At 33.0% G+C, this 27152-nt stretch overlaps 2 protein-coding genes across 4 annotated transcripts; both read left to right on the top strand.

The window, feature by feature from the left end:
* The first annotated feature begins 7 nt into the window (after nucleotides 1-7).
* LOC128158958 (nuclear transcription factor Y subunit beta-like) lies at nucleotides 8-8718 on the top strand. Of its 3 annotated transcripts, none has more exons than XM_052821954.1 (9): nucleotides 8-119; nucleotides 987-1072; nucleotides 2055-2134; nucleotides 3305-3370; nucleotides 4357-4424; nucleotides 5518-5647; nucleotides 6140-6212; nucleotides 7117-7196; nucleotides 7748-8717. In XM_052821954.1, exons 2-9 carry the CDS (start codon nucleotides 997-999, stop codon nucleotides 7772-7774), a joined length of 600 nt encoding a protein of 199 aa, XP_052677914.1. In that variant the 5' UTR covers nucleotides 8-119; nucleotides 987-996; the 3' UTR covers nucleotides 7775-8717. The 3 variants fall into 3 exon arrangements, with proteins under 3 accessions (XP_052677914.1, XP_052677915.1, XP_052677913.1); XM_052821955.1 differs by lacking the exon at nucleotides 8-119 and adding an exon at nucleotides 126-341 and having other exon boundaries at nucleotides 991-1072; nucleotides 7748-8718; XM_052821953.1 differs by lacking the exon at nucleotides 8-119 and adding an exon at nucleotides 126-341.
* Nucleotides 8719-12072: 3354 nt separating this feature from the next.
* LOC128160367 (uncharacterized) lies at nucleotides 12073-25752 on the top strand. Its single transcript, XM_052823677.1, has 3 exons — nucleotides 12073-12174; nucleotides 12580-14217; nucleotides 23828-25752. The coding sequence occupies exons 2-3, from the start codon at nucleotides 12587-12589 to the stop codon at nucleotides 25488-25490; spliced, it is 3294 nt and encodes a 1097-aa protein (XP_052679637.1). The 5' UTR covers nucleotides 12073-12174; nucleotides 12580-12586; the 3' UTR covers nucleotides 25491-25752.
* Nucleotides 25753-27152: the final 1400 nt, after the last annotated feature.

The raw sequence follows: 27152 nt of genomic DNA, 5'->3' as shown, positions 1-27152 counted from the left end.
AGGGGGTAAATCGGTCATTATTTGCCGACGATGTTCTGCGTTGAATGGCTGGAAGCTCCTTGATTCTAACTGGCTCATAGTTGACCAACCAATTTCTCAAATTCTTCACGATCACATAGGTTTGTTATTGTAATCTTACGATCAATTGGACAGCACGTGGAAATTTTGATTTGTTGAAAATATGAGAAAGAAACTTTTTTAGCTCTTAAAATGAAATAAGTAAATGCTGAATTTACGAAGTCAAAAAAAATCCTGGCGCCATCTTTTTCTCTGTCGACAACATGAACAATGTTTAGATTTGACTTTTCAGCGGCCTTGTGAAGAAAAGAGACAAAAACCGGGTAAACTTTGCGATTCTTGGGTACCATTGTGTTATTTTGCTGCAAAGGGCTTTCATTGTAGGCAACTGACTGTGTATTGGAATATGTGTTAAATATGTCGTAGCGATTTACCTGTGTCTATAAAGTGTGTATTGGAGTTAATTAGGTCACAATTAAAATTCATCTTACGTGAGACATAATACTACAGCTGACATGATGATCGAAAATAAGTAAATCTTTGATGATTGTCTTGCATACGTTTTAGCTGGTTGGTGCAGTAAAAATTTTGAGTACTTCCATATTTTGGGGTTTACTTTTAAGAATTTAAAACCCTTTTTTTTTTTACTTCCTTCCCACTTAAAAAAAAGTTTTATGTCCGGCATCTCTTCTCAAAGTGTCAACAAATAGTTTCTATAGGTCTAAATAAGCAAATTGCTTATTGGGCCACTTTGACAATTATGATTTTAAAGTTTTCATGAACCCCACAGTGTAGCCAAGCTTGAAACTTGATAATTAAAAAGAAAAAAAAAAAGGAAACATACAATTTAATACTATTACTAAGGTATGCTATGTAAACTTACGAAAACAGGATTACTGGAGTCATAGAAGATTTTCAATAGTTGTAATGTAACTTGGAACATGTTTTAAACTACTATTTAATTGCAGACAGTGAGTCATGGACAGTAACTCAGGTGATGGTGTTGGAGATGGAATGGGGGAGAGCTTCATGGGGGGACAGTATGTCATGGAGGGTAAGTAGTGACTGTGGTTTCATTAAAGGGAACTAGACACGATTTTAGATGAAACTTAACCTGTGCATTTTGAATGACTGGCCAAAATTTGAATGTTAGCTAGAAGTCAAGGTAAAATCTAGATACAGAGGGAGGAAGTCATCTTTATGTAGCAAAAACTCGAGTCTTATATTTGTTTTATACAAATAATGAAAAGTAAAGATATTCCATTTCTTTGATAAAATAACTTATGGTAAACAAGATAATCTCATTCAATGTGTTCATAAATAATTTTATCAACAACAGAAGGCAACAATTGATTACAACATGTAAAAAGTAACAGAACTCGATCTTTGTTTACAAAACAAAGAATTGTAACCTCTGTAACTCTTTTTAACTCTATATTAATTTGACTTTCAAATTTTGACAAAGCATAGAGCCATTTAATGTAAAACATCCAAATTGACCATTCTAGACATTAAAAAAATGTAAAATGAAAAATTTGAGCTCAAAGTCATGTACCGGTATCAGTCCCTTTAGTGGATTGAGGGCATCCATTTTCATGGTTTAAGTGAAAATTGCAGTTTCAAGGAAATACCTAAAGTTGTGGCCAATCTGCTGTGTATCAGTAGACATGATGATTAACATCTTCGCTATCCAAGTCTCCGATTCGTTTTTTCTCATGAGAAAAACAATTGGACACTTGGCTAGCGAAGATGGATGATTAATGACCAAATGCCAAAAAAACCCCAACAAACCAAAAAAAAAAAAGGCCAAAAATTGTGAATTTTTCAGGCACTGCAGCATCAGGTCAAAATTGCAGAATTGATAAAATTGATTACATTATGATATTGATAAGAGTTATTAATTACTCGATTACCAATTTTGACTGAAAAATTGATTTACTGTAATCAACAGACCTGCCTCTTTCATCATATCTTGGAATGTTTGGTCAGAAAATTCTGTGTTTAAATTGTTTTTTTTTTCAATGAAATATTTGTAGGTGGTGGAGATGGGGAGGAATTGGGAGCCACTGAGAATGATGACGACAACAGGGGAGATAACGAGCCGTTGAGGGAACAGGTAAGTAGATAAATTGCAATCTGATTAATATTCATTTCAATGGTCTATTGACATCACCATGTTGGCATACAATCAAAATGAAATCAAATGAAAAATATCACAGTATTGAAATCGAAGATTATTTTACGCAGGACAGTAAAGTACAAGAGTTTTTAACTTTAGACTAATAATTTACAAGCATAGCATAAAAGTTTTTCCTTTGGCATAATTGGTTTACAATATCTACCTGTTTCAATAAATAGTGAATGTACACTTAAACTTGTTAGCTGGAATCTTTTATGCTTTTTCAGTGGAAACTTAAAGTAGTCTTGCAACTTATACTCGGTAGAATTAAATTACTGTAGAAATAAAGTTTCCCTGAGTTAGAAGATGAGATTTTGTTCAATTGTTCAAAAATGATAGCAACAAAAGTTTTATTTAACTTAAACTTCAAATCCTTATTGAAAATACCTAAAGATGACATGTTAAGTTTGTTGTTGAACAGTGTTGAAGATTAAAAATCTTGCTTTTAACTCTTTTTTGAAGCTGACTCTCTGTCTTCTTTGAAAGCTGATACGTAAATTGCAATATTATATGTGGTATATTTGATTCCATATTTCCTAGTCTGATATAGTATTAATATGTTCACCTAGAATATCTTTGAATGAGTGATTTTGACCCTTTTTTTCTAATCGTAAACATTTTTAGGATTTTATATCTAATTTAATTATAGTCTGTGATCCATATTTCAGATCCATATTTTATATTTGGTACAATCATTGAATGGTATAGTTTAAGTTACACTTGAACTAAAAGGTTATTATTAGAACTTCCATCCTTTCCCAGGTTTTCAATACTTTGCGTGGATTGCATAAAACATACAGTCAAACCTCCTTATCTTGAACTATAGATGGAACTGGTTAAAAACTTTGAGATATCCGAGTATTCGAGATATCAAGGGTAAAATACTTAAAGTTTAAGTGTTTTGGACTTACAAATCACTTCAACATATCCATTGTATTTGGTGGTCGAGATACCGAAATTCAACTGTATGTATAAAACCATGGAGCAGATTGAAGTTCATATTTTGTTTAGATCGGTAGATTTAGGGCAAGATTTCAACAAAATTGGTTGTTGTATGTATGTATACATTTATTTGCGGTACATGTATTCTGTATTGTTTCTTCACAGGATCGATTTTTACCTATAGCTAATGTTGCTAGAATAATGAAGAAATCTATACCCAAAACAGGAAAGGTAAGTAGAAAATTTTCAGATTTCACAATCTCAATTGAAAAAATATCATATTTAAAGCAATATGAGCTATATTTTTTAGAATTTTATTTTTCTGCAAAAACCTGCTAGTATGATAAGTCTGTATATAACTTACTTTTATGATAAATAAGATTTGAAAAAATCATTAATTTTTGTCAAAGGCAATATTTCTCCTCTAAGGAATATATATAGCAAATCAATTTTTGTACAGGACGAAAATAATTCAATTTTGCTCCAAATAAGGCTTTTTAACGGCTTTTTCCACAAAAATTTGGCTAACAGAAATTTTAAAACCATGATATTTTTGTCATTTTAGTAGAAAAGAACATTTTAGTAAAAAAAAAAAATCCACATGAAAAATGCAGCTCATATTGCTTTAAGATTTTCTGCTTTATAATTGAAATAGAAATTTGGTTTTGTGGGACTGATTTGTTTCCTTTCTAGTACATTTTGAATTGTTTCCCTTAATGATGTACTATTATTTCCTTTTCAGTTTAGGAAATTTGTTAACATTTTATGCCACAGAAAAGGAAACATTATTTAGCTAATGTGATTTATGCTATTGCTAATATGATTCAATGATATAGGGACACCCAATTTTTACCAAATTTATTGCAGTAATGCTTCCTATTCAAATTAGGTTTTCCTTTCAAAATCATGTGGTAGGCTTATCATCTCATTTAAGCTGAGGCAATAAATTGGGAATAGAAGTATTATGCATTAGGAGGCAAGGTGGTTAACAAATTAACCATCAGACATGCCTTTTACTTTGAAATATGATATTCTATGGCATGAACTATTAATAAATTTAGAAATTTTTTTTAGAAAAAAATATTTACAAAAGAAAAAATCCAAATATTAAACATTTTTCTAATCATTATACAGAACTCTTCATTTTTAAGAAGTTAAAAAATGGCTGCCACCACCTAGCATTCTTATTTGTATTTTTTTTCCTTTTCTTCCCTCAGATTGCCAAAGATGCAAAAGAAACAGTGCAAGAGTGTGTGTCAGAGTTCATCAGCTTCATCACCAGCGAGTATCCTTTCTAAAAACAGCTTATATTTGGCAGGGTTGTCTCTAAGACCCGGGAGGCGGGGAATTCCCCCACCTATAATGCCTTAATTACCCGGCTATTATTGCATTTCAAACACAATGTAGCTATAGGCAAGACCCCAGACCCCCTGCTACTTTTTCCTTTCCTCCTTCTACTTCAATTTTTAGAGACAACCCTGATTTGGAGGGGGGGGGGGCATTTTGATAATCCATGTTTCCTGCTTAACTCACACCTTCAACATACACTATCTTTTTTGTTGATTTTGTGAAATTTGATGCTAAAATTTCCATTTAAAAAAAAATTAAAGATAATACATGTAGTTACATATGGAGACAAGAAAACAATAAAGATATCTTTTACCAGAATATCTTTTATGGTATTCAGTAATATGTGATCTTAATATTATTAAATACTACATGTATTACATATTTTAAATAGTCAGAAGTTAAGACATCTATGTGTTTTGGTTCATCCAAAAACATTTTTGTATTGGCGCACTTGGAATAAAAAAAATGAATTTACTGCTGTTTTAATAATAGTGATCTGTACATTTGTTACCTAATTGTTAAATTAAATGAACAAAAGAAACACCGGTACAAAGATACTGTGGAATCATTAGATTTCATGGTGGCTCAATTTTCGTGGAATTCGTGGGTACCTTTCATCAACGAAGTAACATCCTCCACGAATTAATAAATTAGGGTAATAAAGTCATATTTCCTCTTTAGGTTTAAGAGAATACACGAAATTACGTCCCCACGAACCTGAAATTTTTTAGCAATCCACGAAAATTGGCCCCCACGAAAATTAATGATTCCACAGTACCATCACAATTAGCAATCAGTTCAGTTATGGGGTTTGTTAATTATCCACAAAAATGTGAAAATTTAAATATAGACTGAGTATGAAATAAAGGAAAAGTATGATCTGTTACTCTTAAGATTTGAAAGAGGAGCAGTTTTATGATTGTAGTTTCTATTTGGCGTTTGATTTGGTAGTAGAAATGAAAAATCACTTAGAGGTATAGGTCGAAAATTTGTTTCAATTCTGAAGGATCCTTTAACACATTGTTCAGAGCAAGTGAGCGCTGTCACCAGGAGAAGAGGAAAACAATCAACGGAGAGGACATCCTGTTTGCCATGTCTACTCTGGGCTTCGACAGCTATGTGGAGCCCCTAAAACAGTATCTACAAAAATACAGAGAGGTTAGTGTTCACCAATGCTTACCAGTTACCGTTAAGTCATTGGGTATCAAGTCTGAAGGATGTATTGCATTAATAAGTGAGTTTGATACGTGCAGTTCACAATGGTATCATTGTTATATGTGTATCATGATTATAAGTGAATTATGATTTTGTGAAATTCTTGCATATACATACTCCTATCCATGATCCTTTAACTGATGAGAGAGGATCATTTAAACTTTAGGACAAAGCTGGTGTTTGTTAACTAAATCAGTCTAGTTTGATTACCCTAAGAAAAGATGAGATTGAGAAAAAAAAATTATTTAATCAAAATTATGCTCATGAGAAAGTATGGCATTTGACTTTTTTTCCCCCAGTAACTTTACTGTTTGAATTCATTGACCAGAAGTTTAAATTGTTCAAGAGTTTGGGGAGGGGGAGGGGTCTTGACCACCCTCCTGTATATCTGCACATGTTTACAACTATATTTCAATTGAATTTTTTTTCTTCCAGTCGTCCAAAGGAGACAAAGGTGGATCAGGCGGTGCTGATGGCACACTGGAGGATTTGGCAGAAGAGTCATTTAGTGAGTGTTTATATCAAACTGAGTTGAGATCTAATTCAGCCTATTGTTTGTTAAATGATTTTGGGGAGAAGAGGATAAGATTTTTCTATTTCCTTGTACCAGTTTTTGTGCTGGTATTTAGAATTAAAACTTTGCAAATAAAATATAATTTATTTCGGTTGAACCTAGATGAATTACATTGAATGGAAACTCCAATAGTAGTTAAAGGGCGGTGTTTGAAGGATTTGACAGGTAGTTGGGTAGGAAAGATATTTGTTTTGGCATTCAAACATAGCAAAAAGGTGTTTAAAGGATTTGACAATTAGTTGGGTAGGAAAGATATTTGTTTTGGCATTCAAACATAGCAGAAGAAAGTATATTTTTACAGTTTATGAATGAGTATTGATTCATTATCTACCATAGTTGTATGATGATTGGCTCTTGAGCTGTTGTGACAAGCTGCTTGTGAAATGTCAGAGTGTAAACGAATGTATACGAGTTTGATGATAAGATTGAAGTGACTTTCTACATGGCAATTAATGCAAAAGCCAAAAATAAATGATTTTTTTTTGGTAATCTAGTGTTTATTATAAATTATGGCATGCAAAAGAAGTATTAATACACTATTGGAAAGCCCCTACCCCCAACAAACCAGTTCATGTTTTTGATCCAATGTAATTTTCTCTAGGTATCTTAAGAATTACATGTACATTAAGTTTGATTAAGTTTTCTGTACAGCATCTATACATAGTATGTACATTCTACATAGTTTGTACATATTGTACTAAATGTAAACTCACTACACTGATTGATACATGCTCCTTTTCTCAATGATGTGGAGTTTGGATTTTTTTTATACATGTTCGTATTTTTCTTGGTTGAATAATGAATTTCATTGAGTTTGAATTCTTTTTCTATACAACAGCTCAGTCGCTGTCCACCGGCCTACTGACCAGCGAACAGGCCAATTCACAGAACGTCATCTACGCTCCTTATTCTGGGGCGGTAAGTACCTCTGTCTCTGTTACGTTTTACAAAATCAATCATAAATCAGAAATATCAACAAGGATCATCCTTACTGTACTGTGTGAAATAAATTTCTTAGACACTACTGTATAGGCCAAACATTTAAAAACAGTTACTTGACAGACAGGTATTTTTTATTTTCATTGTAAGATTTGTGATGGGGAATTGGAATTATTTTCAATATGGAAATAAAGTGAAATAATATGAATCAAGGTGGAAGCACTTGACCTAAAAATTGAACCTTTTTTATTAAACATACACAATTAAGTTTGCCCTTCGCAATAAATAACAAAGGGGGGGAGGGGGGGGGGGGGGTTGCATAAATTCTATGTGCACAGGATGTCATTTCAGGTTCCTTACTTTGATTTCCCCTTTTCTTTGACTAGCTCTCTTTAATACAACAAGCTTCGATATTCTGTCCTTTGAATAAAGTAACACTGAGTTTTTAGAGTGCTTTAATTAGCACTATTTGCTATTTATTCTACTTAGTACTTTTTAACAATTCACAGAAAATTGATTATTTTTTATAGATTGCACAAAATATAAGCTTTGGATGATATCCTGCTTTGGCATCCGGAACTTCTTGTAAATGCAGAACAGAGAATGGGAGAAGAAAAGGAAGCCATTTAACAGACAGACCATGACATGATGTTTGTAGTGTTTTCTACTTTATTGACTGTGACCGTGCGTTTGACTATACAGTACTGTTAGTCATTGTCTGCAGGGGACGTAACTCCGCAAGGTGCTATGTGTGTTTAAGTCGATGGTGTGTGTTCGTTACACCTGATGTGAAAGCTATTGATTTTAGTTGTATACTTTACAATGTACCTGTTAAACCCATATACATTATGTGTCTACAATATATAGGGCTATTTTTGTCAAATGTTCATACCCATGTTTTATAGTTTTCTCCAACACATATTAATTATATAATTTTTTCTTATTTTAGATTTTGTCTTAAAAGGGTTTTGACAAAGAAGACATAAATTTGTGATGAGAATTTTTTTCTTTAGGTCTATTTTATTTTCAATCACTGACACTGACAATTGTCAATGGGTGGTGGGGAGGGGGGGAGCAAAATTTATTTACATGCATTATCTTCTATTTCTTCAATTTTCTATAAATCATTGTTGTTGAATGTTTTGAGTATTACATGTACAAGAAGAGAGAGAGATAGAGAGAGAGAGAGAGAGAGAGAGAGAGAGAGAGAGAGGGGTTCTTTATCCTTCGCCGTTTGACAGTAGTGTGATGTTGTTTTTAATATAAATATATGGTTTTTTGAATGTATGTGTATTGAATTCATCCATACAAAAGGGCAATTTCATCGCTATATGTAGTTTTATAATACTTTCAGAAAAGACAAAGTTGAGAAAGTTTTCTGCTCTCATATGTACATATTATTGTTTTGCTATGTGAGTAGTAAAACATAATGTTTTTTTTTTGTAAAACATGTGATGTAGCAATAATTTCTAAAGGAAAGATTAAAAGGTAAACGAAAAAAAAAGGATTGATTTATCTTACTTTTCATCAAGTTAACTTTTAAACAGTTTGCAGATATTCGCTGGTTTTGCAATAAAAGAATAACAAATAGAAGACATATTTCAACTGCTACTTTCTCGACAAATTTCATACTGTATACAGGGAAATAGACTGTGCGAATTCCAATGTCTTAGGAACGGCTGTGTCTTGGCGATTTCGAGACGGAACAAAATTGTTTGCAAGTGTTAAAGGGCGGAAATTACACGGGTACGTGAAAATAACCTTGTATATAGTAGTGCATATGGCCATCATGCAATAATGAAATTGGCTTGAACTGAACTGAACTTTATTTATTTTATATATATTGATATACAAGTTCTACAACTTATATTAAGATCTCTCGTTGGCATGGATATTGGCTAGATATCGCGGACTGTTTTTTTTAGCACAATTGTGTACATGTTTCTTTATCTCAATTGTGTGCAGGACGCACTAATAGCAAGCAGCTTTGAACAGTTCTCTTCATATTCTTTCTTTATTCAGAACCTCTGATATAATTTTGCTTTACAAAACTTGACCCAATGATTGACTGAAGAAAGTTTTTTTTTCAAACGAAGGGATCACGTCCTCAAGAGATCATTTGTCAGAGAAAATATTGATTTCCTGAAAATGTTATATTCAGAGCTACATACATGTACATACATAAGTTCAAACAATGACATCCTGTTTTAGTTTTCTATAAAAGATCGCAAATAAAATTTTCTGTGAGCATGTTGAGTATGAGAAGATAAGAAGATAGAGATGATATGAATTATAGAACCCATCTGCTGTTTAATAAACAAAGACTGAATTATCTATGAAATCGTCGCACCTCTTCATTTATCGACACATAATTTCATGGATCAACGATTACTCATTACAAACTGCTAGATTTATAAAATCTGCCAACCAATTTATTCAAATTGGTAGGTAGGGTATTCAAAAGTAAATGGGTTCAAATACGGGATATCAGAAATGTAATCTATCAATGTACAGAAGTTAACAATACTTTGAAATCATACATACATAAAGTTACTGTTGCTTATATTTATAAAGTGACCTATAGGTCCAACATATGATTACAAATATACATATAGAAGAAGTTTGCTCTTAAAAGACATGATTTTAGATCAAGTGAATCCCTAGAATAAACCCCATTTTCAATACTTATTTGTCTTCCCAAGTCAAGGGTTTCTGAACCGCACCGCTCTACATAAACTATATACTAGTAGTTTAGATTTATGTAGAACTCGAGACTTGCCGGAAAGATGATTAAAACTTGTGTTTGAATCTCAGAATGTATCATAAAATCAATTAATGATTCCATGTCATCATGTAAATCTCTTGCGAAATTAACATCGTGGAACTTCGCATCAAATATTAAGTTAAAAAACATGAAATACCGTATTAATATTTTTATATCATCAATGCCAATGTCCGAATGGCTTTTGAATGTGTTTATTGAACTTTATTCATATAGCTAAATGTGGTTAAAGTAATAATATATTGAGCACTTTTTGACTTCTGCAAAGCATGATATTTGATACTCGTTTAGCATGATCTTTAATATTTTAAAAATTGGTATTTCGGAGAAAGAAGTCGGTGAGTTGTTTTAATTATTGTGATCGTGCATTTGATGACAGACTTATTGTGACACCTGCATTTGAACAGAATGATACATTGTTGAAACATTTTTTCAGTAGTTTTTGGATTTGGTTTTGTGTGTTTTATTTTAAGAAAAATCCGACAAACTATCGATTTAAAGCGTGTGATTATGAAAATACATGTAATAATTTGAGTCAAGATAGTCTGAAATATCTGAAGTTTTCCTGGCTTTATCAACGGTTTTCATATTTTACTTGTCAGGAAAAATATCAGAATTGTTTTAAAAAAAGGCAAGAAAATATCACACTCTGGTTTTCACCGTCGTGATGTTTGGGGAATAGCTCAGCAGATTTGTGGCTATGTGAGGAACTCACGTTCACAATACCTGAGGAATCAAAATCAAAATTCGTAGAAATTAATTAAAAGATGTTTATTTCGATGAGCCGAAAGTTGGAAAGTCATATAAAGAAAATGAATGAAATACACAAATAATAAAAGCATTTTATAAAATCAAAGAGATAACAAAAGTTCCGAAACACAATAAACAGATAAACAATATATAGACATATAAAGAAATCAAAATAAGATCAAGCACACGGCTTACCTATAGAATGTTTCCTTTGTAATAACATGATGGATCGAAAATGAATTATCAAAAGAATAAAATAATTACTTAAGATTTTGACATTTAAACTGTTATAGTTCAGTTTAAATTAAAACTTTTAATGTAACAAAAACGTCAGATTTTTCTGCTTTACTATCGTTCAATTAGATAGGAGAATTATCTTCAAAGAAAATTAATAAATTAATGTGTTGATGACTATATAAATGGAACAATTTTGTTGATCTTATTTTAAAAATACATGTACATGTATTACCTAATACTTTAATATAGTATCGAATTTTAAAAGATGTCTATTTATTGTTAGAAAAACAGATTAATGAAGAATGTGTTAGACATATAAATAGCATGTGAAATTTATCTGGCCCTTTGTGAATTGCAATTAATAATTATTTTTTTTTACTTATGCTGTATTTGTTTTCTTCTTATCACTGCAAATATGCACTACAGATATAGGACTAAAGGGGCATGGTCATGATTTTGGTCAAAAATTATTTTTCCAATTTTAATGTGTACAATGCTTCAGTAAGGCATTTTAATAGGCAACGAAAATTTTAAAAGTCATTCGTTAAGTTATAAGTTACGAGCCTTATTTTCATGACAAAGTTTCCCCCTGACTGCAATTCGAGACAATGAATATACTCTTGTTTTTTTTCCCTCTAGCTTTTTATCGATATTTTAATTCGAATGGATATTGAATTCCTTCTGGGCGAAAAACCTAAGCGTTAAACATTGAGCGATAAAGAATTTACAAACTGGTTGTTGCAAATGTGGGGTGGGGAGGGGTGGGGGGGGTGGTTCAAACAAACTGCCATCCTCACAATATTAGGGGCCCTATGTCCCACGGTCACAGTCATAGCGGACACAGTTGTGAGGGTGCATGCGCGGATCTAGATGGGTGTCAGGGAGTCGAGACCTCCACCCCCTGTAAAGTTCAAATTCTTTTAATTGCATCATAAAATTACCAAAAATATGCTTTGGACCCCCCCCCGGCAAACTGAAATAACCGTCCGACCCCCCTGGAAAATTTTTCTGGATCCGCGCATGGGGTGACAAAATGCTAGCGATCTACGGGAACTAACTCTGATATTTTTTTTTCATTGTTGATCAGGTGGTCGCATTTAGAACAAGATCAGTCATGTTAAGCATGTTTCAGGAACGCGTAGACCTACCAGACAGTTAGATTTTTGACAACGTTTTTGTTAAAGCAAGGTTTGTAATCTAAATATTATTGCATATTCACTTAACCAACACGTCAGTTGCTAGGTAGGGTGATTAAAACATAATTATAACTTTAAACAGTTAAATTACAATCAAAATTAATATGTACTTTCGTTTTGAAAACTTGTAACCAAACACAACTTTATCAACTTTTTATTATATTATAAACTTATATAAATTTATAAAGTAAGGCATGAGGTTTACAACGTGCCTAATGATTTGATTCTACTGTATAAGTCAATGCCCGGATAAAAAAGGGGAAAAATAAGCTGAAGGGGGGGGGGTGTTTTTAGGTGAATTAATAAAAACGTTTTACATACAAAATCAATTCTACACTCTAACTATAGAACTATGTATAAAATTTATTAACAATGATGTCTTAATTTTTTTTCACAGAACAGCCATGGATCCTCATTCTAGTGCCCAGGATGTACCTCGATGTGACCTTTGTGAGAACACATTAGTACACAGCTACTGTGACTTTTGTCATGTCAACCTCTGCAAGTCCTGCATTGGAGATCACATCTCAGATGGATACGACAAACATAAAATAGTTCCTTTCCAGGAACGAAGATCAACTCTCATCTATCCAAAATGCGAAACGCACCCACACAGAATTTGTGAATTTCAGTGCAAGGATTGTGACAACATTTTTGTTTGTTCTTCCTGCATAACATCTGAACATCACAAAGAACATAGTTTTGTAGAAGTTACAGAAATTTACAAGACAATGAAAGACAATATAAAAAAAGACACAAAAGAGTTAGAAAATCATATTTCTCCTATATATGAAGAAATTGAACTTGACTTAGAAACTCAGCTTGCCAAACTGGATGCAGGATATGAGAAACTTACAACAATAATGTCCAAACAAGGAGAGCAATGGCACAGAGAAATCGACATCATCATCAACAAAATGAAAACCGAAATTAACGAGATAAAAGTGAAACACAGAGACATTTTAAAGAAACACTTGAATGAAATCAAACAGACACAGTCTCTTATGAAACAAACATTACAAGCCATAAGGAAAATCAAGAAATTCACTGACGTATCTTCTACCATTGAATACAGCTCTAAGATCAGAGAGTTTAGCAAGCTTCCACCCAAGGTCCAGGTATCACTGCCAACATTCATTCCAAAACCAATAGACCGTGAGAAGCTGTATAGTTTGGTTGGACAGATCAACCCATTATCTACCGATACAGAGGAAGAGGCCTTGTCACAGAACCAACCCACCACTTCATTCAGAGAACTACTGGATGAACCGGAGCTTGTTGCCACAATACAGACTGGGTATAAAGAACCATACAATGTTACCTGTCTAAATGATGGTAGTATATGGACGAGTGGAAAGACCAAAGATATCAAATGCTTCAACAGTAAAGGTTCACTCCTCCAGACAATCAAAACAAAATCAGAAGAATGGCCTAATGATATAACTGTAGACAGTGATGGGAATCTACTGTACTGTGATTGGACAGACGGGACAGTAAATAAAGAAAAGAATGGACAAACGGAAGTTTTGATCACATTACCAGAGGAGTGGACGCCTAATAAGCTGTGTGTCACTTCTACTGGTAATCTTCTGGTTACCATGTTCAGTATTGATGAAATTCAATCCAAAGTGGTCCATTACTCAGGATCTACAGAAAAACAAACAATTCAATTTGATGATGAAGGTAAACCTCTGTACGCAGGGAATTATAATACTAAATACATCACAGAGAACAGAAACCATGACATCTGTGTTTCTGACTGGAATGCTGGTGCAGTAGTGGTGGTTAATCAGGACGGAAAACTCAGATGGAGGTACACCGGTCATCCCTCAGTTACCAAGAACAAACCATTTAAACCCTATGGTATCACAACAGACACTTTGAATCATATCCTTACAGCAGATTTTTACAACCATTGTATCCATATTCTAGATCAGAATGGACAGTTTCTTCGTTACATAGATAACTGTGATCTTGAGTATCCCACTGGTTTATGTGTGGACAATAATGACAATCTGTTTGTATGTGAGATTAACAAAGGCAATGTACAGAAGGTCAAATATCTAAAGTAGACATCAATTGGGAAAATGTGATGTAAATCAAAGAAAAGTGGCTAGCTTCTCTCCTAGATATCATTGTTGGCATTTTATATAAAATATATATGAACTTTAGTTTTCTTATACTGTTGAATTCATAAATTCTATTAATTAAATAAATTAACAATAATTTAAAAAAAAACAAACTATCTCCCAATATTTGAAGAAGGCCGGGCATATAAATATTGTTAGCATACACTATACAGCTATTGTATCTTATCAAATAAATTGACAAGAGGCGTGTCAATTATCAGGATAAAAATAGATTTCAGACCCATGTTTTGTCAGTTCTGTACATCTAAGATTCTGGTATTATTTGTACAATGTGTATCAAACATATTTATGAATTAAAATAATAATGATATTATGATATATATCATAAATTAAAAAAGTAGGGGCTTAAACTGACAAGGACCAGCTACCATTTGCTGTGTTCATAGAACATTACCAGCAGAGGTCATCTTGGTATGTATTTACAACTTCTGTCGAAATGAGTCAACTGGTTGTAGAAAAACTCTTTGCTGTATTTCAACTCTTATTGTATTTACAGAATATGTGAGACAAAGTGAACACGTATTTTTGTTTAATATTGCAGTATATCTGTATCATACATCTAATAAAATCATTTTTTTTTAAAAACCACCAAGATGCCTACTATGTAACCTGGGTATCATAAAGCCCTAAGATTGACCTGTCAGAGGGTCTCATATTTGCATTTTTAGCTGCATTTTAGAGTCTTAAACCTAATCCAAATATATTGTTTGAAAATTATTTATTTATGAAAAAACATTTCAGATAGTGGCTAATTAGAACAACAGTTGTAAACCCCAGCGGGGGTTTTGTACAGGTACAAAATAAAGAAAATAAGGTCAATTCGGTGTTTCTAAAGAGCAAGTTTAAGGACACGATTATCAATTACTTACTACTAGTATATAGTTCATGAACGATCTGCTAAATTGATGCATATGAACGCAGATATTTCCTTGTTTTGTCACACAAAATGTAAATGTTATTATTTATGAAGTACCGTACTCGCCTGGGTATAATTATTGCACTGTATATCCGATTCTAATTGTTTGATGAATTCGATGAAAATTTCAAATGTTGCCAAATACTATTACAAAGATCTTAATAATGTAAAATGTGAGCAAGTCGTTAGTTGGTTGCGGATATGCTGTGTATTAATGGCTTTTATGTGTACATACATGTATGTACTATGATTTCAAGGTGTTTTAAAATGAACAGATTTTATCAATTAAAATTTGAAATCTATTAAAACTATAAAGTTTAAAAAAAAATATAAAAACTGGTGTAGTTAAATTTTTTTTTTTAAAAATTGTAAATGAATTAACATACATACAGTTATGTTCATCTATATATTAAAGAAAAGTAAGTGTAACTTTACAATGTGGTACGTATATAAATTATGAAACATGAAGACAGAAAATTATTCTTCCTATACAATCAATAGCATCCTCAGTTTCCTAGTGAGAATACAAGCCAAATAATCAGTATCATTTGACAGGTACCCATTTTAATACCTGAGAGGGGGGGGGGTACATGAGTAAAGTAGCGTGCCAAAATTACAGTACGACAGACTGGACTCGATTTTAGGCCACCGTAATCAAATCAGTTAACGCTATCAACTGTGCCTTCGCCTTTAACCATATGCCATTTAATGGTCATAAAAATGTGTAATATGCCGTTAGTTGTTTTTTTTAATTGATATATTTTTTTAAGTAACTTACATTCCTAGACTTTATAATATACCCCCCGACACTTGTTGCGGGGATATTTAAACAATAAAATGCTTTCTTTGGTGATATATTCGGGATATGAAGGTAGCGACATTGCAGAAAAAATACATAACCCGCGTTAGCTGGTTATGTATTTTTTTCTGCAATGATCGCTACCTTCATAACCCGAATGAATGTTTTCTTTTAGCTAATTGATAAATTGATTATGAAAAGTAAGTAAAATTAACTAAATTACTGTTAATGTACATAAGTATGTTAGCTAAAAGAAACAACCAAATCGTCTTCTGTGAGACTTTGAGTCTGACATCGTCATGAGTATTTCGTGCATTCCGCGATTTTTCCTAGGTCGCGGTAGGTTTGAACCAATCGATAAACAGGGCGTGTCGATATCTGTCCTGTCAGTTTCTTGTCATTTTCAGCCGCTGTAGATTTCGACCAATCGATAAACAGATGTCTGACTGTTTCTATAGAGCTATGAATTTAACTATAATTAAGTTTCCGTAAGACCTTGAAAAACCTTAAGGTCAAAGATCATTGCATTTTAGATTAAAGTTGGAGTTTTGTCTTTAAGACAAAGGGTCAACAAAATTTACACAAGTATCCAAGTAAAGGGCAGTTATTATTACATGTATTTTAAGGATTGTTTCATGTTTTAACAATATTTGTAGTTTTAATATAATCCCTGAACTGGATCCTTTGAGTGTCATGTGGCACATCCGTACACCTGGCCAAATGGTCTGTTGTAAAAATGGCTGACGTAACGTAACGTGAAAAAAGTAAACGTGTGAAAACTAGAAAACTCTTAAGGGGCTGTATGGTCAACAAATTTACAACAATCAAAGGTATACAGTTGCATGACCCATATATATTTTTCAGTAAAACTAAGAATATTAACAAGGAAATTGAATTTATAGGTACACTATGCAACCCCACCTAACCCGGATTAGGATTTTCATGACTTGAAGTAGTTTGTAATTTAAAAAGAATCTCTTGCTTGACAAGGGTTTTTAGATGAACCCCCCCCCCCCCCCAACTTTCAAAAACGATAAGCAGACAATAGTGCATGGCAGCTCATAACTTTGAATTTAAAGTGCTCGGTTTAAAACAACCCTCTGGGAATTCCCTCTTACAATACTCTGTAAACAATTCAGAAAAAAACCCCAAAACACATATTAACAATCCATTAAGTCAAGAGAGTTTTGTGCTTTAAAACGGAACACGGGCTTTATCACTCTCCTCCCGAAGCAACTCAAGCGTCCTCGTGATTTAAAAAAAGTCGGAAAATCAGGCATTTAACAAGTTGGTTTTCATCTCGTAAAAATGTCCTTGTCGTGTCAGGAAATCCCCTAAAAATAATGGGTAAACTGGGTAAATCGGAAATTATTTTGCTTAATTCAGCCATGTTTTGGCGTAAAACTTGAGGGGAAATACTGGTGCGAGATCTGTATTTTAGTATTCACAACATTGGTTAACGGATTCTTGTAATGTAAATTGATTTCTTGACCTTCAAGATTATTTTTTTTAATTTTAATGCTATTCAGAAAATTAAAACTTTTAGAATGCAATGACCTTGAACTTTAGCTACTGTTTGACATTTAACAGACAACAGCCCTTCCATACATGAAATGATGTCCTTTTCCTCCAGATTAAGTTCCAATACAACACAGTTCATGTGAATTGCCCTCTGTACAGAAGTAGATTTAATATATGCACTCTGGAGAAAAAAAACCAACTGGCTATGCCATTGAACAATATTTGAAGAAAGTAGATTAATACGAATCATTATTTGTGAGATAATAAATCAACATAAGTATTATCATCAAATATATATATACAGTAAGTGGATATGTAAGCAAAATTCTCATGTAAAGATACAAAAAGTATTCGTTTTGAATTGAAAAAAAGTATGATCTTTCTTGACCTCGTAACATTTCCAAAGAACAACAGGTTAAAAATCGCTATCTTTATAAAAACCTGCAGTCATTGTGTCGGAACCAAAGAGACAAAACATTATTTGGCTATATATCACACGGTTTTGGTATATCATTTCAAAGTACGGTATTTAAAGGGGGATATGGTGATCTTTCAGGATGAGTCGATATTCCTGAGAATTCTGTTCTCTTCAAATTTGTTTTCAAAGTTCTGTGTTTTCGCCATGTTTTTGGTAATCACAGAAGCAATTTCCGATTTCCCCATTTCCGTAACTGCGAGCGCAAGCTCTTTTACTTTTTCGCGCTCTTTGATCTTGGGGCACATGTCTTTCCAAGACTCCTTCCACGTGAGTAGAATTTTCTGTGTGGTGTCAATCCGGGTTCTGTCGCTGACGTCACTGTATCTGTCATCCGATGCGGCATTTGCAATGTTAACAATGGTGGTGTTTAAAACAATGAGATACATTCCAAACATCAGACCACTATGTTTGTCCAGAGCGCCCAACTCTCGCTAGAGAACCGCAAGACTGGTGTCTTTGAGCACTGCGGCCTCCTTTGTCAAAGCTGAGGTTGATGATGCTGTAAAAGTGAAAGTAAACTTTAAATAATTGAATACAACTAACTTTAAAAGTGTTTCCCCAAGAAACCCGCATTGGTGTTCAATAGACCGGAAGAGCACATGGTTACCATCTAATGTTAATCAATTTTCGAAATTTCAAAGCTAGCTCAAAGTATGCACATTTGTATTCAAAATGCGAAAAATTACAATATGAAAAGTCTTTCACTTGCAGCTAGGACAGCTCTGGTATAAAACTTAAACAACTTTTAATTGTATGTTGACATTAATCCCTACATGCACCAATAAATGGATGGGTCACATGTTGCAGTACTTATAACTAATTCCTGTTAGTAATGTACTTTGAAAAACTAACACTGTTGCGATGCCGAATTTTGCGCTTTTGTAGCGATTTTTTCTCCATTTCCAAATTATTTCAGTACTTTCCACACAAATTTTAAATACACGCTTTAAAAAATAAAATAAAATAAATTTTCCACAAAGATATAGAGAAATAGCCGTTTGTAGCTACATGTCTTCCACGTATGGTTTCAGGTCCCATGCATGTATTTCAGTGCACAATTAAAAGATAATATTTCACCCCTTCCATGTCTTTGTTTCATGGAAATTATCGATTGGTTGATGGGGTTTTGCCTACTGTTGGGGTACACCCTATTGATGACAATTGTCCTCTGGGTGTCATGCACAGAAATAAAGGATATATCTATTAAAGTACAGCTTATGTTTTCAAAGAAGACAACGCAAAATTTCATTTAACTGCTGGTGATCTAGATTTTTTGAGAAAAAAAACACGTACGAATCTACTTTAATTTACTTTATCGTGTATTTATTTAGTTACTCAAAACACTTTTTTTATTAATTGTAATCGTATAAAACCAAAATCAAATGTTTGAAAAAGTACGTGATCAAGATTTGGTGGTTGCGGGAGAAGGGGGTAAACGGACAGATAATTATTTCTCCGTATTATTTCTCGCACGATACAATACGCTGCATATGTGGACAGGATATTATTTCAGGTTTGTTCCTTCGATTTCCCCGTTTCGATTACTAGCTATTTGAAATACAACAAATTTTGTATTTTTCTGTATTTGTATTAAGTAACACTGAGTGTATAACATGCTCATACATGTATAAGCAAGAAAAAAGTTGAAAGTACATGTATATTTTTCAATTCACACAACATTAATTTTTTTATGGATTGCACAAAACATAAGCTTTGGATGATTGTCAGCTTAGGCATCCGGAAATTCTTATAAATGCAGAACAAGAGAATTGGAGTAAAAAAAGTCATTAAACAGACAGACCATGACGTGATGTTTGTAGTGTTTTCTACTTTATTGACTGTGACCGTGCGTAAGACTGCACTGTGCTGTTAGTCATTGTCTGCAGGGGACGTAACTCCGCAAGGTGCTATGTGTGTTGAAGTCGGTGGTGTGTGTTTGTTACACCTGATGTGAAAGCTATTGATTTTAGTGGTGTACTTTACAATGTACCTGTTCAACCCATATACATTATGTGTCTACAGTATATATATAGGGCTATTTTTGTCAAATGTTAATACCCATGTTTTATAGTTTTCTCCAACACAAATTAATTGTATAATTTTTCCTTATTTTAAATTTCGCCGGAAAGGGGTTTTGACAAAGGAGAGAGAGAGAGAGAGAGAGAGAGAGAGAGAGAGAGAGAGAGAGAGAGAGAGAGAGAGAGAGAGAGAGAGAGGGGGTTGTCTCCCTTTCTTTATCCTTCATCCTTTGACAGTAGTGTGATGTTGTTTTTAATATAAACATATGTTTTTTTTTAATTAATGCATATGTATTGAATTAATCTATATAAAAGGGCAATTTCATCGTTAAATGTAGTCTTATAATACTTTCAGAAAAGACAAAGTTGAGAAAGTTTACTGCTCTCATGTGTACATGTTCTTGTTTTGCTATGTGAGTAGTGAAACATAATTGGGTTTTTAATGTAAAACATGTGATGTAGCAATAATTTCTAAAGAAAAGATTAAAAGCTGAACAAAAAAAAGGGTTGATTTATTTTACTTTTCATCAAGTTAACTTTCAAACAGTTTGCAGGTTGTCGCTGGTTTTGCAATAAAAGAATACAGTGGTTTCATCAATATTCGTTGAATACCAATTTTCGTTGATTTCGTTGTTTAGTTAATCCACAAAACTGAATGTTCATTGAAATGCAATTTCTATAAACATTTTGTATTGATAGGGTCATTGGCCACAAATTTACCTATCCTTGAAACTCTTAATTTTCACTTCATCCACGAAAATTGATACCCTTGAATATTAATGAAACCACAGTAACAAATAGAAGACATATTTTAACTGCTACTGTTTCTACAAATTTCATTCTGTATTACAGGGAAATAGACTGTGCGAATTCCAATGTCTTAGAGAAGGCTGTGTCTGGGCGATTTCGAGACGGGACGAATTGTTTGTTTTAGTTTTCTATAGAAGATTGCAAATAACATTTTCTGTGAGCATTTTGAGTATAAGAAGATAGAGATAATATGAATTAAAGAACCCATCTACTGTTTAATAAACAAAGACTGAATTATCTATAAAATCCTTTTCATTTATCGACACATTTCATGGATTAACGATTACCCATTACCAACTGCTAGATTTGTAAAATCTGCCTACCAATTTGGGGGGGGGGGTATTCAAAAGTAAATGCGTTGAAGTACTGTATATCAGAAATGTAATCTATCAATGTCCAGAAGTTGTCAATATTTTGAAATCATGCATGCATAAAGTTACTGTTGTTTATATTTATAAAGTGACTTATAGGTCCAACATATGATTACAAATATACATATAGAAGAAGTTTGGTCTTAAAAGACATGATTTTAGATCAAGTGAATCCCTATAATAAACATCAACTTGAATACTGTGGTTTCATTAATATTCAAGGGCATGAATTTTCGTGGATAAAGTGAAAATCACAGTTTCAAGGATACGTAAATTCGTGGCCAATGACCCTATCAATACAAAATGTTAATAAAAATTGCATTTCAATAAACATTTAATTTCGTGGATCAACTAAACAACGAAATCCACGAAAATTGGTATTCAACGAATATTGATGAAACCACAGTACTTATTTGTCTTCCCAAGTCAATGGTTTCTGAACCGCACCGCTCTACATAAACTATAAACTAGTAGTTTAGATTTATGTAGAACTCAAGACTTGCCGGGAAGATGATTTAAACTTGTGTTTGAATCTCAGAATGTATCATAAAATCAATTAATGATTTCATGTCATCATGTAAATCTCTTGCGAAATTAACATCGTGGACCTCCGCATCAAATAATAAGTTAAAAGACATGACATACCGTATTTTATATCATCAATGCCAATGTCTGAATGGCTTTTGAATGTGTTTATTCATATAGCTAAATGGGGTTAAAGTAATAATATATTGAGAACTTTTTGACTTCTGCAAAGCATTATATTTAATACTCGTTAAGCATGATCTTAAATATTTAAAAAATTGGTATTTCGGAGAAAAAAGTCGGTGAGTTGTTTTAATTATTGTGATCGTGCATTTGATGACAGACTTGGTTATTTACAAATGTACATTGTGACATCTGCATTTGAACAGAATGATATAGTGTTGAAACATTTTTTCAGTTGTTTTTGGATTTGGTGTTGTGTGTTTCATTTTAAGAAAAATCCGACAAACTATCGATTTAAGGCGTGTAATTATGAAAATACATGTAATAATTTGAGTCAAGATAGTCGGAAATATCTGAAGTTTTCCTGGCTTTATCAACGGTTTTGATATTTTACTTGTCAGGAAAAATATCAGAATTTCTTTTAAAAAAGCCAAAAAAAAAAAAAAAAAAACGTCAGATTTTTCGGACTGCTCTACTATCGCTCAATTAGATAGGAGAATCATCTTCAAAGAAAATTAATAAAATAATGTGTTGATGACTATATGAATGGAATAATTTTGTTGATCTTATTTTAAAAATACATGTACATGTGTTACATTTGTACCTAAAACTTTAATATCGTATTGAATTTCAAGAGATGTCTATTTACAAAATGTAACTTGTTAGAAAAAACAGATTAATGAAGAATGTGTGAGTTATATAAATATCATGTGAAATTTATCTGGCCCTTTGTGAATTGCAATTAATAAATATTTATTTTAGTTATGCTGTATTTGTTTTCTTCTTATCACTGCACATATGTACTACAGGTATAGGACTAAAGGGGCATGGTCAAAAATTATTTTCCCAATTTTAATGTGTACAATGCTTCAGTAAGGCATTTCAAGAGGCAACGAAAATTTTAGAGTCATTCGTTAAGTTATAAGTAACGAGCCATATTTACATTACAAAGTTTCCCCCATGACTGCAATTCGAGACAATGAATTTACTCTTGTTTTTTTCCCCTCTAGCTTTTTATCGATATTTTAATTCGATGGATTTTGAATTCCATCTGGGCAAAACACTTAAGCGTTAAACATTTAGCGATAACAAATTTACAATCTTGTTGTTGCAAATGGGGGGGGGGGGGTCAAACAAATTGCCATTTTCACAATGTTAGGGGCCTTATGTCCCACGGTCACAGTCATATCGGACACAGTTGTAAGGGTGCATGCGCGGATTTTGCATCATAAAATTACCAAAAATATGCTTTGGACCCCCCCCCCCCCCGGCAAACTCAAATAACCGTCCGACCCCCGTGGAAAAATTTTCTGAATCCGCGCATAGGGCGACAAAATGCTAGCGATGAACGGGAACTAACTCTGATATTTTTTTTTTTTCATTTCTGATCAGGTGGTCGCATTAAGAACAGGATCAGTCATGGTTCAGGCACGCATAGGCCTACCAGACAGTTAGATTTTTGACTACTTTTTTGTTAAAGCAAGGTTTGTAATCTAAATATTATTGCATATTCACTTAACCAACACGTAAGTTGCTAGCTATGGTAATTAAATAATAAAACATATAACTTTAAATTACAATCACAATTAATGTACTTTCGTTTTGAAAACTTGTAACCAAACACAACTTTATCAACTTGATTTATTATATTATAAACTTATATAAATTTATAAAGTAAGGCATGAGGTTTACAACGTGCCTAATGATTTGATTCTATAAGTCAATGCCCGGATAAAAAATGGAAAAAATAAGCTGAAGGGGAAGGGGGTGTTTTTAGGTGAATAAATAAAAATCAATCAATTCTACATTCTAACTATAGAATTATGTATAAAATTTATCAACAACCATGTCTAATTTTTTTTTCATAGAACAACCATGGATCCTCATTCTAGTGCCCAGGATGTACCTCGATGTGACCTTTGTGAGACCACCTTAGTGCACAGCTACTGTGACTTTTGTCATGTCAACCTCTGCAAGCCCTGTGTAGTAGATCACATCTCGGATGGATATGACAAACATAAAATTGTTTCTTTCCAGGAACGTAGATCAACCCTCATTTATCCAAAATGCGAAACGCATCCACACAGAATTTGTGAATTTCGGTGCAAGGATTGTAACAACATTTTTGTTTGTTCTTCCTGCATGGCATCTGAACAACACAAAGGACATAATTTTGTAGAAGTTACAGAAGTTTACAAGACAATGAAAGACAATATAAAAAAAGACAAAAAAGAGTTAGAAAATCATATTTCTCCTACATATGAAGAAATTGAACTTGACTTAGAAACTCAGCTTGTCAAACTGGATGGAGGATATGAGAAACTAACAACAACAATGTCCAAACAAGGAGAGCAATGGCACAGAGAAATCGACATCGTCATCAACAAAATGAAAACCGAAATTAACGAGATAAAAGTGAAGCACAGAGACATTTTAAAGAAACACTTGAATGAAATCAAACAGACACAGTCTCTTATAAAACAAACATTACAAGCCATTAGGAAAATAGAGAAATCCACTGAAGTATCTTTAACTATTGAATACAGCTCTAAGATCAGAGAGTTCAGCAAGCTTCCACCCAAGATTCAGGTGTCACTGCCAACATTTATTCCAAAATTAATAGACCGTAAGAAGCTGTATAGTTTGTTTGGACAAATCACCCCATTATCTACTGCAACAGAGGAAAATGTCATGTCACCGAACCAACCAAACACTTCCGTCAGAGAACTACTGGACGAACCAGAGCTTGTTACCACAATAAAGACTGGGTATGAAAAACTACGCACTGTTTCCTGTCTAAATGATGGTAGTATATGGACGAGTGGAAGGACCAATGATATCAAATGCTACAGCATTAAAGGTTCACTCCTCCAGACAATCAAAACAAAATCAGAAGAATGGCCTAATGATATAACTGTAGATAGTGATGGTGATCTACTGTACTGTGATTGGACAGACGGGACAGTAAATAAAGTAAAGAATGACCAGACAAAAGAGTTGATAAGATTACAGGGATGGAGGCCTGGTAATCTGTGTGTCACCTCTACTGGTGATCTCCTGGTTACCATGTACAGTGATGATGACACTCAATCCAAAGTTGTCCGTTACTCGGGATCTACAGAGAAACAAACAATTAAATTTAATGATGAAGGTAAACCTTTGTACTCAGGGAATAATAATACTAAATACATCACAGAGAACAGAAACCATGACATCTGTGTAGCTGACAGTGAGGCCGGTGCAGTAGTGGTGGTTAGTCAGGACGGGAAACTCAGATGGAGATATACCGGTCATCCCTCGGTTACCAAGAACAAACCATTTAAACCCTGGGGTATCACAACAGACAGTCAGAGTCGTATCCTGACAGCAGACAACAACCATTGTATCCACATTCTGGATCAGAATGGACAGTTTCTCCGTTACATTGATAACTGTGATCTGGAGGATCCTTTTGGTTTATGTGTGGACAATAATGACAATCTGTTTGTGTGTGAGTATTTCAAAGGCAATGTAAAGAAAATCAGATATCTAAAGTAGATGTCATCAATTGTTAAAATGTGATGTAATTCAAACAAAAGTGGCCTTCTATATTGAATGTCATTGTTGGCATTTCATATAAAATATATTTGAACTTAAGTTCTCTTATACTGATGAATTCATTAATTATAATAATTTAACAGATAAATAAATAATAACTTTATTTTTGATAAAAACATTTCTAATTTTCAACCATTATTTGAAGAAGGGGCATTTAAATTTTGTTTGCATGCACTATACAGCTATTGTATCTTATCAAATAAATTGACAAGTGACGTGTCAGTTATCAGAATAGAAGTAAATTTCAGACGCGTGTTTTTCAGTTCTGTACATCTAACATACTGGAATACTTGTACACTGTATGTCATAAAGATTTATGAATTATGATAATAATAATTATAATAATAATAATATAATAAGTTTATCATAAATTAAAAAATAAGGACTTAAACTGACAAGGACCATCTACCAGCTATTGTATATAAAACCTGTGACTTTGTTATATGAACCAGAAAACCATTGCTGTGTGTATTACCAGCAGAGGCTATCTTAATATGTAATTTACAACATTTGTCTTAATGTGTCAACTGGTTGTAGGAAAACTCTTTGCTGTATTTTAACTCTTATTTGTATTTACAAAATATTTGACACAAAATGAATATGTGTTTTTGTTTAATATTGCAGTAGGTATCATACATGTAATAAAATAATTTTGAAAGAAAAAACAAAGATGCCTATATAGTCACGTGGGTATCATAAAGCCTTTAGATTGACCTGTCAAAGGGGCTCATATTTGCATTTCATCTGCATTTTAGAGTCTTAAACCTAATCTAAATATAATGTTTGAAAATCATTTATTCATGAAAGGGGGGTGGGTGGGGGGTTAAGCCTGTTCTTGATATTTCCACTCACCTACTGCACATTTCAAATTTGTATAAAATGTATAAAAGAAATATGTATTCCGTTGGTTTGTATAGCTCAGGAACAATAAATTGAATTGAATTGAATAAAATAAAAATGAATAAAACATCTCTATCGCAATTTATATTTACATATGATGTAAAAAGTTTTATGGTTTTTTTTCGATAGCGAGAATGCACGCTCTGCAGAGACTCTGAATCCTAGTCAATACGTTACGAAAAAAAGTCATGAAATATGAAATCAATACAGTATTTGGTCATACCAGAAACTATTTGAAAGTTACTAGTAGTCACTAAAACTATGCGTGCTAATTCATTGATAATTCCGGCGTCTTACTCTTTAATCCTGACTCTATAATTAATACGAATGAATGATTAATTCACAGATTAAAAAAATAACATTATAACTGACTAGCGCAGGTTATAAGTTTATTTCATGTGCAATTCTAGCCCATGTATCTACCTTCACACCATTATGAACTATTAAGGAATGGTCGAATAATTATATTAATGGTTTTAGTGCTTTATTACTCGTATCTGAGCAAGTTTTACAATGAAATTTAAAATGATGAATTAATTTTACGGCTTTCAGGGCAAGGAATGTTCGCTAGCCAAGGGTTTTGGATCCGCGCCGCTTATCACAAACAGAACTTGTGAGGAGAGGCGCGGGTCAGAAACCCTTAATTTGCTAGCGATGATGAGGCCAAGGTCACATCCCAGTAACTAAGTATTATTATTTTAA

This window comes from Crassostrea angulata, chromosome 8, assembly GCF_025612915.1.
Source record: "Crassostrea angulata isolate pt1a10 chromosome 8, ASM2561291v2, whole genome shotgun sequence".
Lineage (NCBI taxonomy): Eukaryota > Metazoa > Mollusca > Bivalvia > Ostreida > Ostreidae > Magallana > Magallana angulata.
The sequence above is the reverse complement of the archived record's forward strand: the minus strand, read 5'-3'. Positions and strand labels throughout refer to the sequence as shown.